The sequence below is a fragment of the Lagopus muta genome, chromosome 18, assembly GCF_023343835.1.
Source record: "Lagopus muta isolate bLagMut1 chromosome 18, bLagMut1 primary, whole genome shotgun sequence".
NCBI lineage: Eukaryota > Metazoa > Chordata > Aves > Galliformes > Phasianidae > Lagopus > Lagopus muta.
In genome coordinates, this window is record NC_064450.1 from 10,538,950 (window position 1) to 10,552,577 (window position 13,628).

A 13,628-nucleotide genomic window follows, 5' to 3' on the forward strand; every position below is an offset into this window, starting at 1 on the left:
CATCCTAGCACTCCTCTCATGTAAGAGATTGTGTCCAAGCAGCCAGCATCAGCCTCATTTTGCAACGTGACTTCTAAAATGAGCAATTTTCCCAGGCACAGGATATACCCAAGGGGTCCTGATTCCCCCCCTATTATTCTATTAATAAGTTATCACTGCTTCCCAATCAATTGCATATCCAAATTAACTGCAGGGAGAAACTACAGCGGCTCTCAGCCCCAGCAGAGGCTCTACAAAACACATTATAGCTGCAGGCTGGGGACCCAGGGTAGCGATGGGCTGAGAAAATACCAGGGCAGGAGCAGTAACACACAGCTATACCTGTTTTCCTACCTTCTTGCTTTGAAGCCTTAGGGTCAGGCTTACTTGCTGGTACCAAACAAGCCAGACACTCCCCCCCGGGAGCACCAAGGGAAATGAACACCCATACAACTGCCTGAGGCCGGGCTTTGTAAAGACAACCAATTGCTTGGAAAGCAAAGGTCTACAATCAGAGCCAGCTGTGCCACCTCGGGCTCACAAACAGCATCACCTGAGGAGCTCAAGCTTTGGCCAGCATAGGAATCACAGAGTCCTGGGTTGGAGTTTCTTTACCCAAGACAGCAAACTCGGTAATTTAAGCAGCTCACACTCTCAATGTTTATTTTCCCTACACTCCTCCTAACACCCAAACATCTCAGCAGCCTCCCCCAAAGCATTCAGAGGTGGCAGTAAGGGAATACATAGCGTTGGTCCTCGCCTTGGAGCTACCCGGAGGAGTGCAGCAAGGCTGCAGGGCTGCCAACCCCTGGGGCCATGCACAATTCTATTGCTCATGTCACTCTGTTAGTGGTGATGGATGGAGGCTGACAGGGAAGGCATGGTAATCCCTTCATTAGAGATAACAATATCATTACAGAGCATCCCCAAGGCTCTGCAGGGCCTCACCAACCCTTGTTCTCATCCTGGAAGATGCTGAGCCCCAGTCAGGCCCACAGGAGATGGGGATGAAGATGGGGATGGGGGACTGATCTTCAGCCTCAGCCAAGCCTTGTGGGTCTGATCCTGGTTGCACAGTGCATGGTGCCATGCAGAAAGGTGATGTAGGCTGTCTCAAGCTCAGCTACCCTTTGCTCCTGCAGCCTATCAAAGATGGAATAGGACAGATTGTGAATGTCCTGTAAATGTGTATCTGCATCAAAACCTGCTGCTAAAGCAGCCCTGTGCAAAGCAAGCTGTGCGTGGAGCAGGAACCACAGCGACTTTGTCCCTTCTGCTTTTCAGACTTGCACCTGGCTGCTGAGCTGGGGAAGACACTGCTGGAACGCAACAAGGAGCTGGAGGAGTCCCTGCAGCAGATGTATGCCACCAATGAAGAGCAAGTGCAGGAAATCGAGGTGGGGACACACACTAGGGACAGGAGTGGCTGGGTCACTGCTGTCATCTCAGAGTGACACTGCCAATCCCAGCAGCACAGACTGGAGGAAGGGATGTGCCATGGGGGATGGAAGCAGAAGTCCCTTCCATATGTGCCCGCAGCAGGGTGGATCAAGGTCTGGGTGAGGTGCTCCCAGCCACGGCTGACTGACCCTCTCACCCCTGCACAGATGTGCACCAGATTTTGGCACCAGCGTTGGTTGCAGCTGCGGCACATGTGGCCTCTTCCTGCCCAACCTCTGTGCTCATTTCTCAGCACTCTGCTGCTGCTTTTCCTTGGTTCCAGGCGCTCTTAATCACGTTTGTTCTCGGCCAGCCCCTTGGCACCCCCTGAACACAGCCTCCTTTGTCCAAGGCACAAAGCAGCTTTTTCTCAAAGAGCTGCAATCTGCAGTGCTGTTTCATGCACCCTTTGGGCTCAGGGCATTACTGCCCACGGCGCCAAGCCAAGAGGCTTAAACTCACTGCGCAGGGCGGGTTTGCATCTACTGGAAGACTTCCAGAGATCTGTGAATTAAAAAAAGATTGGAAACCACCAATTTACAAAGGCATGGGGCAGAGACAGGCAGGGAACTCTCAGCACGTGGCACTGCAAGGAGCAGAGAGAAGGGCTTTGTGTCTTCGCAGCCCCAGATTTAGGATCTGATCCCAGCCAGTGCCCTTGTGCCACGCTGTGCGGGGTGAAAGCTTTTGGACTGCTGCAGAGGCTGCAGGAAGGGGGCTATGGCCACAGCTCTCACATTTCACAGATTCAGACTTTCTGCAGCCTGAATTCCTACAGAAATGCAGCCTCTGCGATTGATCTGTCAGATGATGCAGTAACCATTGGGCTGAGCACACTCAGCTCCAGTAAAGGGTCACATTCTCAGGGATATTGATTTCCTTGGGGTATTGTGAATAAAAAAGAAGCCAAGTAGAGAGAGTGAGGTTAGTGCTCTTCACAGAGGATGGGGGGGGGGGGGGGGCGCGGAAATCATGTTTTAGACACGCAATCATGTAAGCAGGAATTCCTCCACTGGAAGAAGCTTCAGTCAGATGGAGGATAAACTGGCCACAAGACACAATGAAGCTAAGGCTGTAGGAACTTCTGCTCATGAGACAACCTGGGTTTGGGATGTGGAGTGGTTTTTTTTCTCTTTTTCTTTTTCTTGCAGTACCTGACCAAGCAGCTTGAAATGCTACGGCAGATGAATGAGCAGCATGCCAAAGTCTACGAGCAGCTAGACCTAACGGCACGGGACCTGGAGCTGGCAAATCAGAAGCTCGTGCTGGAAAGCAAGACATCCCAACAGAAGATACAATGGTACAGCCTCCTCTGGTCCCACACAGTGAGGCTGGGACCCCTATCCCACCTTCCCCCCACCCCAGGGCTCAGCGTGCTCTTGCTGCTCCAACCATTCTCTTATCAGGCAGGTTTGGCAGCTGGGACCAGGCAGAGAGAGGCACAGAGACCTTCCTGCATGGAGGATGAGCCTCCTTCAGTAAGAAGCACATGATGGTACAAGGGAGGTTCTGAGCATGCAGTGCACTGGGCACGGATCCAGCATTTAGCTAGACCAGTTTGTTGATAACTTCTTCTCATACAACAGCCTCACGACCAAGGTCATCCCTGGAAACAGACGAAGCCACGTCCTTATGCTACAGCATCTTCTGCAAACAGCTGTGCAGATAGGGAGCCTCAAAGCAGAGGGGGAGTTTTGGAGCAGCTTTAGGAACTGTGCTCACAGCCAGAATAAAACAAAATTTCTGTCTCTTGTTTATTTCTACAAGAGAAACAAGAGGAAGAGTAAAGTGCTTGAGCCCTTGTAGTGCAGAGATAATCCAGGATAGCGCTCGTGTCTCAGAGCTGACTCAACCAACAGATTTGAGGTTAGAGGGTCTTCTATTGGTGTATCCGTTGGCTCTGCTGTAGTCCTCCCTTTTTTACAACCCACACCACTCAAAAGGGAGAGCAGCCTCTGCCATGACAGCAAGCACCTTCACGCCCTCAGGGCACATGCTAAGATCTCCATACACCAGCTTTCTCTATGGGGGGAAAAGAAAACCCTTTCAAAGATCTGTGACTGCTGTGCCCAACTCCTCACCTTGCTCCCTGCTCTCTCCGCAGCTTGACGGAAACGATTGAGGGGCTGCAGAACCAGGTGGAGGAGCTGCAGAAGCAGGTGGAGGAGATGCGGAGCTTGGAGCAGCTCCGCATCCGGCGGGAGAAGAGGGAGCGGCGCCGAACCATTCACACCTTCCCCTGCCTGAAGGAGCTGTGCTCCAGCCCCAGGTATGGAGCAGGGAGGGCAGAGCTGTGGCTCTGGTGGCCCTACAGCCTTCTGCCTCTGCAGGGAGGCAGAGGGTCAGTCTCTTTCTCCAGGACAATTCCAGCAATTCCCATAGCCCCAGCAGCACAAATGAAGGTATGCCACATGCTGCACAAACACCTTCAGCACTATTGCTCACTTGAGCCTCCTTTAATCCCTGCCACTGTGCTAACTCACTGACCCTCTAAGGATGTTTCTTGCTCAGCTTTGTCCATAATAGAGGCTTCTTTAAATAGATAAGTAATCAGTAAAGTTTTTTACTGAAAGCGTTCGCTGCGAGAGGATACAAACAGCAGCACAGGGGATGTTATGAGGGTATAAAACCCCCAGCAAAATCCACTTGGTGTTCCAGCGGTTCTTCCCCCACATCCTCCCAGTGTCCCTCCATGCCTCATGCCCACAGTGTTGCCGCTCTGCAGTCGGCTCTGAAGGTCACTCTGCCCTTCAGTAACGTAGAAATCTGTTCAGTATCCCCCGCCTCCTGCCACGCCTCGGGGGGGAAACCATGGAGCTTTCCTTTTTTCAATCTGTTCCAACAAGACGGGATGCCACAGGCGCTTCGCTGAGGAGAAAAAAATGGTCTCCCAACAGAAGAGGGAAGTGCACTGTATTGCTTCCCAGGAAGGGAGCAATGAAGAAGAGGCAACTCATCACATCAGCATCTCTTTCTGCCTCCTCCTTCACCTGGAGGATTTGGAACTGGCTGCCCAGGGAGATGGTGGAGTCACCGTTCCTGGGGGTGTTCAGAACTGCGGAGATGTGGTGCTGAGGGATGTGGTCAGATGGGCTGGAGTTGGGCTGGATAACCTTAAAGATTTTTTCCAACCTTAGTGATTCTATGATTCTTTGATTTGCTCACACACTTTCTACTCTTCCAGGTATGAAGATGCATTCCAGGTCCACAGCTCCTCAGCAGAGTTCAACCAGAAGCCACTGGAGCGGGAGAACGAGCGCCTCCAAGCCATGGTGGATTCCTTGAGGTCCCAGGTGAACCAGGAGAAGCAGCGGAAAGAGCGGGTTGAGCGGGAGTACAGCTCTGTGATTCAGGAATACTCGGACCTCGAGCAGCGCGTGTGCGAGATGGAGCACTGCAAGCTGCGCATCAAGGAGCTGGAGGCAGAGCTCGTGGAGCTGCAGCAGGTGAAACAAGTCAAGAAGTATCTGCTCAGCAGGGAAGACAACCTGTCTGAGGCCCTCCTGGAGCCACTGAATAACGCCCCAGAAGCAGATTACATCGACCTCTCAGAGGAAGAGGGAGGGAAAAGTCACGGGCCCTCAATGACACCTTCCCCAAACCACCCCGTCCGGAAGAGCTGCAGTGACACAGCTCTCAATGCCATCGTCACCAAGGATGCCGTGAGCCGGCACGAGGGCAATTACACACTGCATGCCAACAACGTGCGCAAACGGGGCATGTCCATCCTGAGGGAGGTGGACGAGCAGTACCATGCCCTGCTGGAGAAGTACGAGGAGCTCCTGAGTAAGTGCCGGCAGCACAAGGACAGCGTGCGTCACACAGGGGTGCAGACCTCCCGCCCCATCTCTCGTGATAGCTCCTTCAGAGACTTCCGGGGAGAAGGGTTTGAGTTGGAAGAGCGAAAATCCATGGAGAAGACCATCAGCAAACACGTGGAGGCCGTGGACAAGCGGCTGGAGCAGAGTCAGCCCGAGTACAAGGCTCTGTTCAAGGAGATCTTCTCCCGCATCCAGAAAACAAAAGCGGACATCAATGCCACAAAGGTGAAAAACAAGAGCAGCAAATGAGCCCTGCCCCTCTGCGATCCCCGCCTGCTATCCCAACAGCCGAGTCTTCTCTTCAGCTCCAGGAAACGCCACCAGCCCCACTGCTTTGAAGGTTTGAGAGGCCTCATGGTATGTTCTTGTATGGGAAGGGAGCGTCCATCGTATAATTGCAAGGAAATGTCACAGAGACTCAGTTCGTGTTTTTAAGCTTGGGCTCTGGTGACTTGTTGGACAAACTGTACATTGTAGTTAGAGGATTTCAGAATCTGTATGACGGATCTCTGCATGAGACAGACTTCTCAATAGCAACAGAAACCCCACCACAAAGAACTGTTCACCTCCCCCATCCTTTTCAGCTTGTCTTACAGTCCAGTTACACGCGAGCAAAAGCCTGGATGTCCTCCAGCACTGCAGCAGCCAGAGTTCGGCTTCGCAGCAAAGCAGTATGAACCATCAGAACTTCAGGGGCTGCTCAAGAACACCAGCCCAAGCCTTCACATTGGTTTTATGGCTAAGAACCTACACTTGTACCCAAGAGACCTACCCCCACCTTTCCCCTTCCCCATAGGGCAGCCTGTTCTTGCTGTCCAAGCCATTCTCTTGTCAGTCAGGTTTTTCAGCTGTTTACAATGCAAGCTCATTGCGACTGGAAAAACTTGAAGAGAAACATAGAATTGATTATTCTGTCTTCATCAGTATCACCTAGTAACTCACTCCACACCCTCCAGACTTTGTAGGCATATGGGATTTCCTCACTTTAAATCTCTCTCAGTATTTCATCCCAGGTGTATCACTGTGCCTGGCAGGAACTTGATTACCAGGGCTTTCCCATAAGCTAGATAAGAAGTGCTGTTACAGTTTCAGAGACATGCTTTCACCTCACTGTCCGGGTACCAGCCCTCTGCACTGTGCTATCCAACAGGATGTCACTGCCTCCAACGCAGCAAGCTCCTCCAGTACAGCTTGCATGGGCTCGCAAAGCTACCTAGCAGTGACTCAGTGCAAGTGGTAAAGCACCACACTCGTACAGCATTGGGACCGCTGGCCCAGGCAGTGCTGATCACACATTGCCCTACACTTTTGCTCTGTGTTCACAGTCAAGAGGACAGATTTCAGTCTTCTGTTGAAAATAATCTATCTTGGCTGAGAGACTGTCTCCAAAGGTCATCACCTCTCATGTTCCAGCTCACTTTCCAGCACTGGAATCTCTTCACTTTTGCTTCCGCAGACATGCAAACACAGCCAAAGTGCTGCTGCAGTCTCAGGAATCATCACTTTCCATTTTTCATAAACCAGAAGTTGATCTTGTTTGAACAGACACATGTTTTAGGCAGAGAAGCAGTATTTCGTCACAGCTTAGGCAACACCCCGAGCACTGTGCCACAAGAAATGAGCAGTTCAGTGTAAGCTACCTATTCTGTGCTGGCCCAGAGAAACTGTAGGCCAAATTTGGATTCTGTTTTCACCAGCTTATATCCCAAAAATTTGGGTAAATAGTTGGGATTTTTGCAACATTTACTTATGTCAGTCTCAATTTGGCTTTGGAGGGGGAAGACTGTTAAAACTGAACTATCCTCCAGGTCTCAGGACTTGACACTATGAAGAGCTACCTTTCTTTCACTCACAACGGAATTAATGCAAAAAATACCCCTCCGTCCTTTGTCTTTCGTTAAGCTGAGTACCGCTGAGGCCAGTCGGCAGGGGGCGATGCCCAAACCCACCTGCTCCAGAAGCCTCCTCTACTCCCCACCACCAAACGCTCCTTGCTTCCACGCTCTGCATCTTCAGGTGCCCTGCGGCCCCCGGCTCAAGAAAATTAGGAGCCATCAGCACGATTGTGGCTACCAGCTCTACAACAGTATGAGAACCTTCATGCCTTATTTATTTATAATGGAAAGCAGTTGACTAAAAATAAATAAATAAACAAAATGAACAATGGCAACAAAAGCTGCATCCCGTTGATTTTCTCAGTGTCCCCCAGTTTCTGTTCTATTACAGGGGTTGGCATGACCAGCTCCAGTGCCCTCGTGCACTTGTACCAAGGGATCTCTGAAACAATGTCATTTTAAGTCAGCCAGTGCTTCCTCTGCAATCACCTGCCTGTTGCATATGCGTGGGAAGAGGACTGCCTTCACTTTCCATTTTAAACCATAGCGTGTGAATCAGCATCCCAGTTAAGCATACATCAGATTAAATACATTTTCAAGCATTTTTTTCTCAGATAAAAAGAAACACTGTTACTCTCAGACTTTCTTTAAAGCTCTTTTTACTTTTAGGTCCAGCACAACAATTATGCCTTTGATTATCATGTACGATTTGGGTCAAATAACTGCTTCAGGCTTCTTTGCAGAAAGCAGAGGGACATGCTGAACTACACTGCTGCATTATTTACACAATGCGCATGTTGCACTTGGACTAGGAGCATTTGCCACATGATGAAAACACTCTTCTGTTAGCTCAAAAGTTTATAAAACTGCATCATTTCTAAACTTGTAATTCAAATGTTTTTGTCTGAAAACCAGACATCAAAAAATGACTGATGTAAGGAACAGGATATTGGCGAAAGAAGCAGCTGCCAGAGATCTGCAGTTTGTTCAGCAAAGTGCTGAGGGCATTCTTTCTGCATCCAAAAATATGAGTGGCCATATATATATGTCCTGATGACTGTGCGATTCAGAGTCACTCGGTTATTTTTTTTCTTAAATTAGACTTTCAGCAATCAAAGGAGGAAAAAAATAAGCATGTTTTGACCTTTCATCCCACCTTCTATTTAAACTTTGAGAATTGCTTTGAAAATTACAAAGAAAACTCTACATCTTCATTACAAGAGGTAAGAGGAGTGTTAAATAACCACACTGCTGCAGAGATTGGTCTAACGAAAAGCAGCAGCTATTTAATAGCACACCCCAAGAATCGGGACAGGAAGAGAACAAGAGCATATCCAACTATAATGAGCAGGTACAACAAAATAGGAAACTACTAACTTCAGCATTCATCAAAAGTAATCCCCCTGTTCAGATCACAGCACCGAGGTTAATAAGGATACAGCTTGTCAAGAATTCGGTTTGAACGGAATACAGAAGGTGACTTTAAGACAAGCACACTTCCATCAGTCCAGTCATCCAAGCAGAGCTCATTCTGCTTTTTCAAAGGCTCTCTGGACACCTGAGCCATCCAGCAGTGTGGGAATGAAGCACGAGCAGGGCTGCCCCTTCCACAGAATCACAGAATGGCCCAGGTTGGAAAGGACCTCAAGGATGATGAATCACCAACCCCTCTGCCACATGCAGGGCCACCAAACTTCACATGTAGGATCAGACCAGGCTGCCCTGGGCCCCATCCAATGGCCTTGAACACCTCCAGGGATGGACGGGGCATCCGCAGCCTCTCTGGGCAGCTGTTCCAGCACCTCACCACTCTCATAGCAAAGAACTTCCCTCTGACATCCAACCTAAATCTTCCCTCCCTCAACTTAAGCCCATTTACCCTTATCCTGCTGTTATCTACTCTTCCGAAGAGTTGATTTCCCTCCTGTTCATAGGCTCCCTTTAGGTGCTGGCAGGCTGTCTCACTGTGGTTGCACGACCTTCACGCCCCGTCCGCAGCCCTGCCGCACACCGCACAGTGACGCCTTTCTTGGCACCTCACCAGCACAGCGGTAACGCTGACGCGTTTAATGGCAGTTGGTGAAAAGCTTCGGAGGTCTCACCCACCCTCCGGCAACAAATCCCAGCAATTTACCAGTTTCCTCCTCTAAATTAAGGTCACCAGATGGCGCGGTCTCTCTCTGACGGTTCTGCTCTTTCTCCTTCAAGCTTTCCATTTTCTGGCCGGGGAAGCAGAGCGGAACCCATCCTCACCCGCTGGCCCGTGGTTCAAACCCAGAGACGCGGTCACGCCGGAGCACGGCGCTGCCAGCTCCCCTCGGAGCCACCGACCCTCACCCTGCAGCCCCGCTCGGGGCTCAGAGCTCCCATCGCCCAGCTGGAGCCCAGCCCCGCGCAGCGCCGTGCCGCTTTTAAGCACCGTTCTGACTTCGCGCACAGGTTTACAGGCACCGTCGTCGGCACCCGACAAAACACCGGTGCTGACGGCAGCCCCGCGCTCTGCCGGAGCGCCTTCCCGGCGCCAGAAGCTGCCGCTCCTGCCCGCGGTCACGAGGCGCGGCTCAGCAGCCGTCGGCTGCCGGCTCCCAGGGCTGCGCTTCCCCCGTGCTCCCCTCCCCCCCAGCACCTCTCCTCCAGATCTGGGAAACGCGTCAATAAAGGTTACGGTACACGCGCACAGGTGCATAGATACACACTGATCGCGTACATTAATTTTTCGCTCCTTCAACGTGCTCCGAGGAGCTGCCGCACCGAGCTAAAGGCGCCTCAACCTCCTCCTGGCGCCTTCCACGCCCCTCGGCAGGCGGCCCGGCCGCACAGCGCGCCTGGGCACCGCGCGGCCCCACAAGGCCCCGGAACGCAGCGCGCGGCCGCCGTTTCCAGGGGACGCCGTTCCGAGGGGCGCCGTTTCCAGGGGACGCCGCGCCGCGCCGCACTGTGGAAGCGCCAAGATGGCGGTGCGCGGGCCCTGGGCACTGCGGTTCCTCACCGCCCGCTTCTCGCAGCGCGCCGCCGCCGGCACCGAGTTCCGCAGCGCCTACAGCTTGGACAAGTTGTACCCGCCGCGGGACGGCGGCACCGCCAGCGACCCGGCGAGTGGGACCGGGGTCGCGAGCGGGTGGGATTGGGCTGAGCTGGGCCCTGGGGCGCAGCGCGGCCTCGGCGCGGTCACCCTGCGGCAGGCAGGGCCAGGCCCAAGGCGCCCGTGAGGCTGCCCCGCCGCCTCGCTCACCGCCTAACGCTACTTCCCCTCCCCTTCCCTCGTGTTTTCCAGGAGAAGGCCAGGCCAGCGGCCCTCAACATCCCCATGGGTGAGTGTCACGGCTCAGCAGAACTGACCCCAAGCGTTTGTGGCCTGTGAAGGCGCGTGGCACGACGGCACAGAGCCGGCACCGCGCTGTGGGCTCCGTGTGCTCTAAGAGCAGATCGCCCACTTTTGCTGTCCTCTTGATGAATAGCAAATATTTAGAAAATGTAATTTAAATTGATTGACTCTAGAAAAGTCAGCGCTCAGTTTGAGCTGAAAGCACCGACAGCAGGCTTCTCTCAGTCTCACGTGCAGCATTTTGGGACGTCACTTACCCCCTGTTCCCCACCACAAAGCTAAGGGCAGCACGGTGCTGTTCTTCTCTTCCAGACCGACTGACTGTATCCTACAGCCGGAGCAGCGGCCCTGGTGGGCAGAATGTTAACAAAGGTATGAAAGGGGTTCTCGGACTTAAGGAAAAGTCCCAGTCAGCATCCAAGCCTGAAAGCTGTTTCTCTGTGCTCTACGGTAAAATATGAGCCTGAAATTAAAAGAGCACCTTTGTACTGTCTAATGTGAGTTTTTCATTATTACTTACATTTTAACATTTTACATTTTAACAACTCCTTAGTCTTTACAATGCCTGAGACAAGTGCTAGCAGTCATTCTCCCAGAAGCATTCTTACTGTATCACAGGAAACATCACTTCTGTAATCTGTTTTCACTGAGCATGCAGTAAGCCAACTGGATTCTTCAGCTTTCTATGCAGTAAACTGTTTGCTTAACTCAAATAAGGAAACAAAAAATATTTCCTCTTCTGCCGGCTAGGTATTGGCTAATAATTGCAGTAAATTTTATAACGTGTAGAAGTGCAAATACCATAAAATTGTCTTTTAGAATAGTATGCAAAAAAAAAAAAGTAGCAAGAAATAAATTGTGATCCTTCAGGAAATTTACACTGATATCAGAATATGTTCAAAGTCAGCAGTGAACAGACTGAACTGCCTCATAAAACCCAGGAACGCCATCTATTGCATTGAAAAGGTCCTGTTTTTCCTCCCAGTGAATACCAAGGCAGAAGTCAGGTTCCACCTGGCATCAGCAGACTGGATCCCAGAAGCTGTAAGAGAAAAAATGGCATCAGTGGTAACTACCCTCTCCCCTACAACACTTCACAGTTCCAGCAAAAATTTGACAAGTCGAACAAAGTTTCAGTGATCACAACATGCTTTTCCCTCCTCAGCACAGAAATAAGATAAACCGAGCTGGTGAGCTGATTGTGAACTCCGAAGAGAGTCGTTACCAGATGAGGAACCTGGCGATTTGTTTAGAAAAAATCAGAGTCATGGTCACAGAAGCTACTGAGAAGCCCAAGGTGGTGTCTAAGGAGACTGCACAGCAACTCATAGCCAGGTAACATTGTTGAGATTGCCTTTATTTGTACTCTTCATGGGGAGGGAAAATAAAAGAGATACGATTTACTGTCATTTCTAGAAGCAACTCGATAAAGACAACAGTAGGATCTTCTGATTAAAATAGCCCATCAGGGACAAAAAATTATCTTCTCAGGAAACATTTAAATGTGATTTAATGGCAGATATTCAGAGTTTTTCTTTAAAAAACTAAACAAAACCAAGAACGGGGGATGTCCAGTGCCTGTGGACATTTGTCAACTCTTAGCTGAGCATTTATTAGAGGGTTTGTTGCTTTTTTTTGTGTGCACTAAAGAATCTTTTCATTGTGTTTTAGGGTAGAAAAAATGAACCGTGAACGATTAAGACAGAAAAGGATACACTCAAATATAAAACAGAGCAGGAAGGCAGATTTTGACTGAGAGCAGAGGTGGAAGTCTTTCGTGTACTGCCTTGATAAGGAAATGTTGTTGGCAACAGTAGATGATACTAAACTGATCTGATAAAGTCTGTCTAAAAATGCAAATAAAAAACATATTTATAACCTGCTGACCTCTTGTGCTTCGTCCAGTCCTCTGTATCTTTCTAAGAGCTCCCTCTGCTGCTGAACGTACAAGCAGCGATAGATCGGGTGGGAAAGAAAGAGTAAAAGCTTTGTGTCTTCAAATACAAATAACGATTCACCATTTCAAGCAATTTACTCAGATTTTAGTTAGCTGACTTTTTTTTTTTTTCCTACCAACTAAGAAAAACGTGTTGAATTAGCCTAAAGCCACAGCAGGAGGTTAGCAGGAGGCAATTGCACTCTTTTCAGCACTTAAAGACAAAAACCATCCTCTTAAGTGCAGGGGTGTTCTGGTCCTTGAAGCGCAGCTTCATGAAGCCTCAGACTAAGCAGCTTTAAGAGCCGTGACTGGTACCGAACTGAGCAGCACGAGCAGCACGGTGCCCCTGGTGCCCGCGGTGCTGTGGCAGCACATGAGGTCCGGCTGTTCTGCCGTGTGGGGCGGGGACTCATAAAAGGCACTGAAATGATGCATTTTTTATCACCTTGTAGGGCCCCAGTGGCCTAATGGATAAGGCACTGGCCTTCTAAGTCAGGGATTGTGGGTTCGAGTCCCACCTGGGGTGAGCAGGGGCGCTGTACTCTTTTAGGCAAGGAGGGAAATCTCTGCCCTGGCCCTGAGGTTCGCAGCTCTGAACGCAGTTCATGTGTTCAATGCGGCTGCCTCCATCCCATCTCTATGCACAACCTGCCAAGAAGCAGGAGCAAACAAACACAAATTCTTTCCTCCAGCCCTTGCAGGAACCCAGGCAGGTAACGCGATCATTTACGATCATTTCTGCTGCCTCAGCGACACAGAACGTCGTTGCACACGACAGGATTTTGGAGGAGGCGGACCGCAAACTTTAAACAATCTCAGACCGCGGTGGTGCACGGGGGGAACCCCGGAGCGACCGCGATGGAAAAGAAGACACCGAACTGCTGCTGCGCACCGGCAGTACACGGGAGGGGAAAAGATCCACCCCAGATGGGACTCGAACCCACAATCCCTGGCTTAGGAGGCCAGTGCCTTATCCATTAGGCCACTGGGGCTGCGCAAGAGCATCCTCCGGTGCTTCTGGTTAACTCTCTGCTGGCCGGGCGGACGCTGCGCCCACGACATCAGCACGCCGTTCAAGGGCTCCGCGCCTCCTCCCGAGCAGCGCGGCTCTGCTCCTGGTAACAGCACGGGAGCTGCTGCGAATCGCACAGGCGGAGGCGTGAGAATCGACGAGACCGCAGCGAGAACGGGGCCAGCAAATACCAGAGCCCCCCGCACTGAGCCCTCAGGTTAAAAAAAAATAAAATAGGCCAAAAGGAAAGGGAAGAGAAAGGCACAGAAGCGGTGCG

General features: G+C 51.0%; 2 protein-coding genes and 2 non-coding genes across 7 annotated transcripts in view; 3 read left to right on the forward strand and 1 right to left on the reverse strand.

Moving 5' to 3' along the window:
- Positions 1-9,769, forward strand: part of CDR2L (cerebellar degeneration related protein 2 like) — an 18,025-nt gene extending 8,256 nt beyond the window's left edge. The window contains exons 2-5 of the mRNA XM_048964797.1: positions 1,264-1,376; positions 2,571-2,719; positions 3,524-3,688; positions 4,604-9,769. Coding sequence (XP_048820754.1) covers positions 1,264-1,376; positions 2,571-2,719; positions 3,524-3,688; positions 4,604-5,489 — 1,313 coding nt within the window. The 3' untranslated portion in view covers positions 5,490-9,769. The remainder of the gene's footprint in view (positions 1-1,263; positions 1,377-2,570; positions 2,720-3,523; positions 3,689-4,603) is intronic.
- Positions 9,770-9,950: 181 nt separating this feature from the next.
- MRPL58 (mitochondrial ribosomal protein L58) lies at positions 9,951-12,283 on the forward strand. Of its 4 annotated transcripts, none has more exons than XM_048964799.1 (6): positions 9,951-10,167; positions 10,350-10,386; positions 10,713-10,772; positions 11,308-11,444; positions 11,566-11,735; positions 12,072-12,283. In XM_048964799.1, exons 1-6 carry the CDS (start codon positions 10,027-10,029, stop codon positions 12,154-12,156), a joined length of 630 nt encoding a protein of 209 aa, XP_048820756.1. In that variant the 5' UTR covers positions 9,951-10,026; the 3' UTR covers positions 12,157-12,283. The 4 variants fall into 4 exon arrangements, with proteins under 4 accessions (XP_048820756.1, XP_048820755.1, XP_048820758.1 ...); XM_048964798.1 differs by having other exon boundaries at positions 9,955-10,167; positions 11,308-11,468; XM_048964801.1 differs by having other exon boundaries at positions 9,957-10,167; positions 11,386-11,444.
- Positions 12,284-12,792: 509 nt separating this feature from the next.
- On the forward strand, positions 12,793-12,865 carry TRNAR-UCU (transfer RNA arginine (anticodon UCU)). The gene has a single exon. It is a non-coding gene; the product is annotated as a tRNA-Arg (tRNA).
- Positions 12,866-13,258: 393 nt separating this feature from the next.
- Positions 13,259-13,331, reverse strand: TRNAR-CCU (transfer RNA arginine (anticodon CCU)). Its single transcript has one exon. It is a non-coding gene; the product is annotated as a tRNA-Arg (tRNA).
- Between the last annotated feature and the right edge of the window lie 297 nt (positions 13,332-13,628).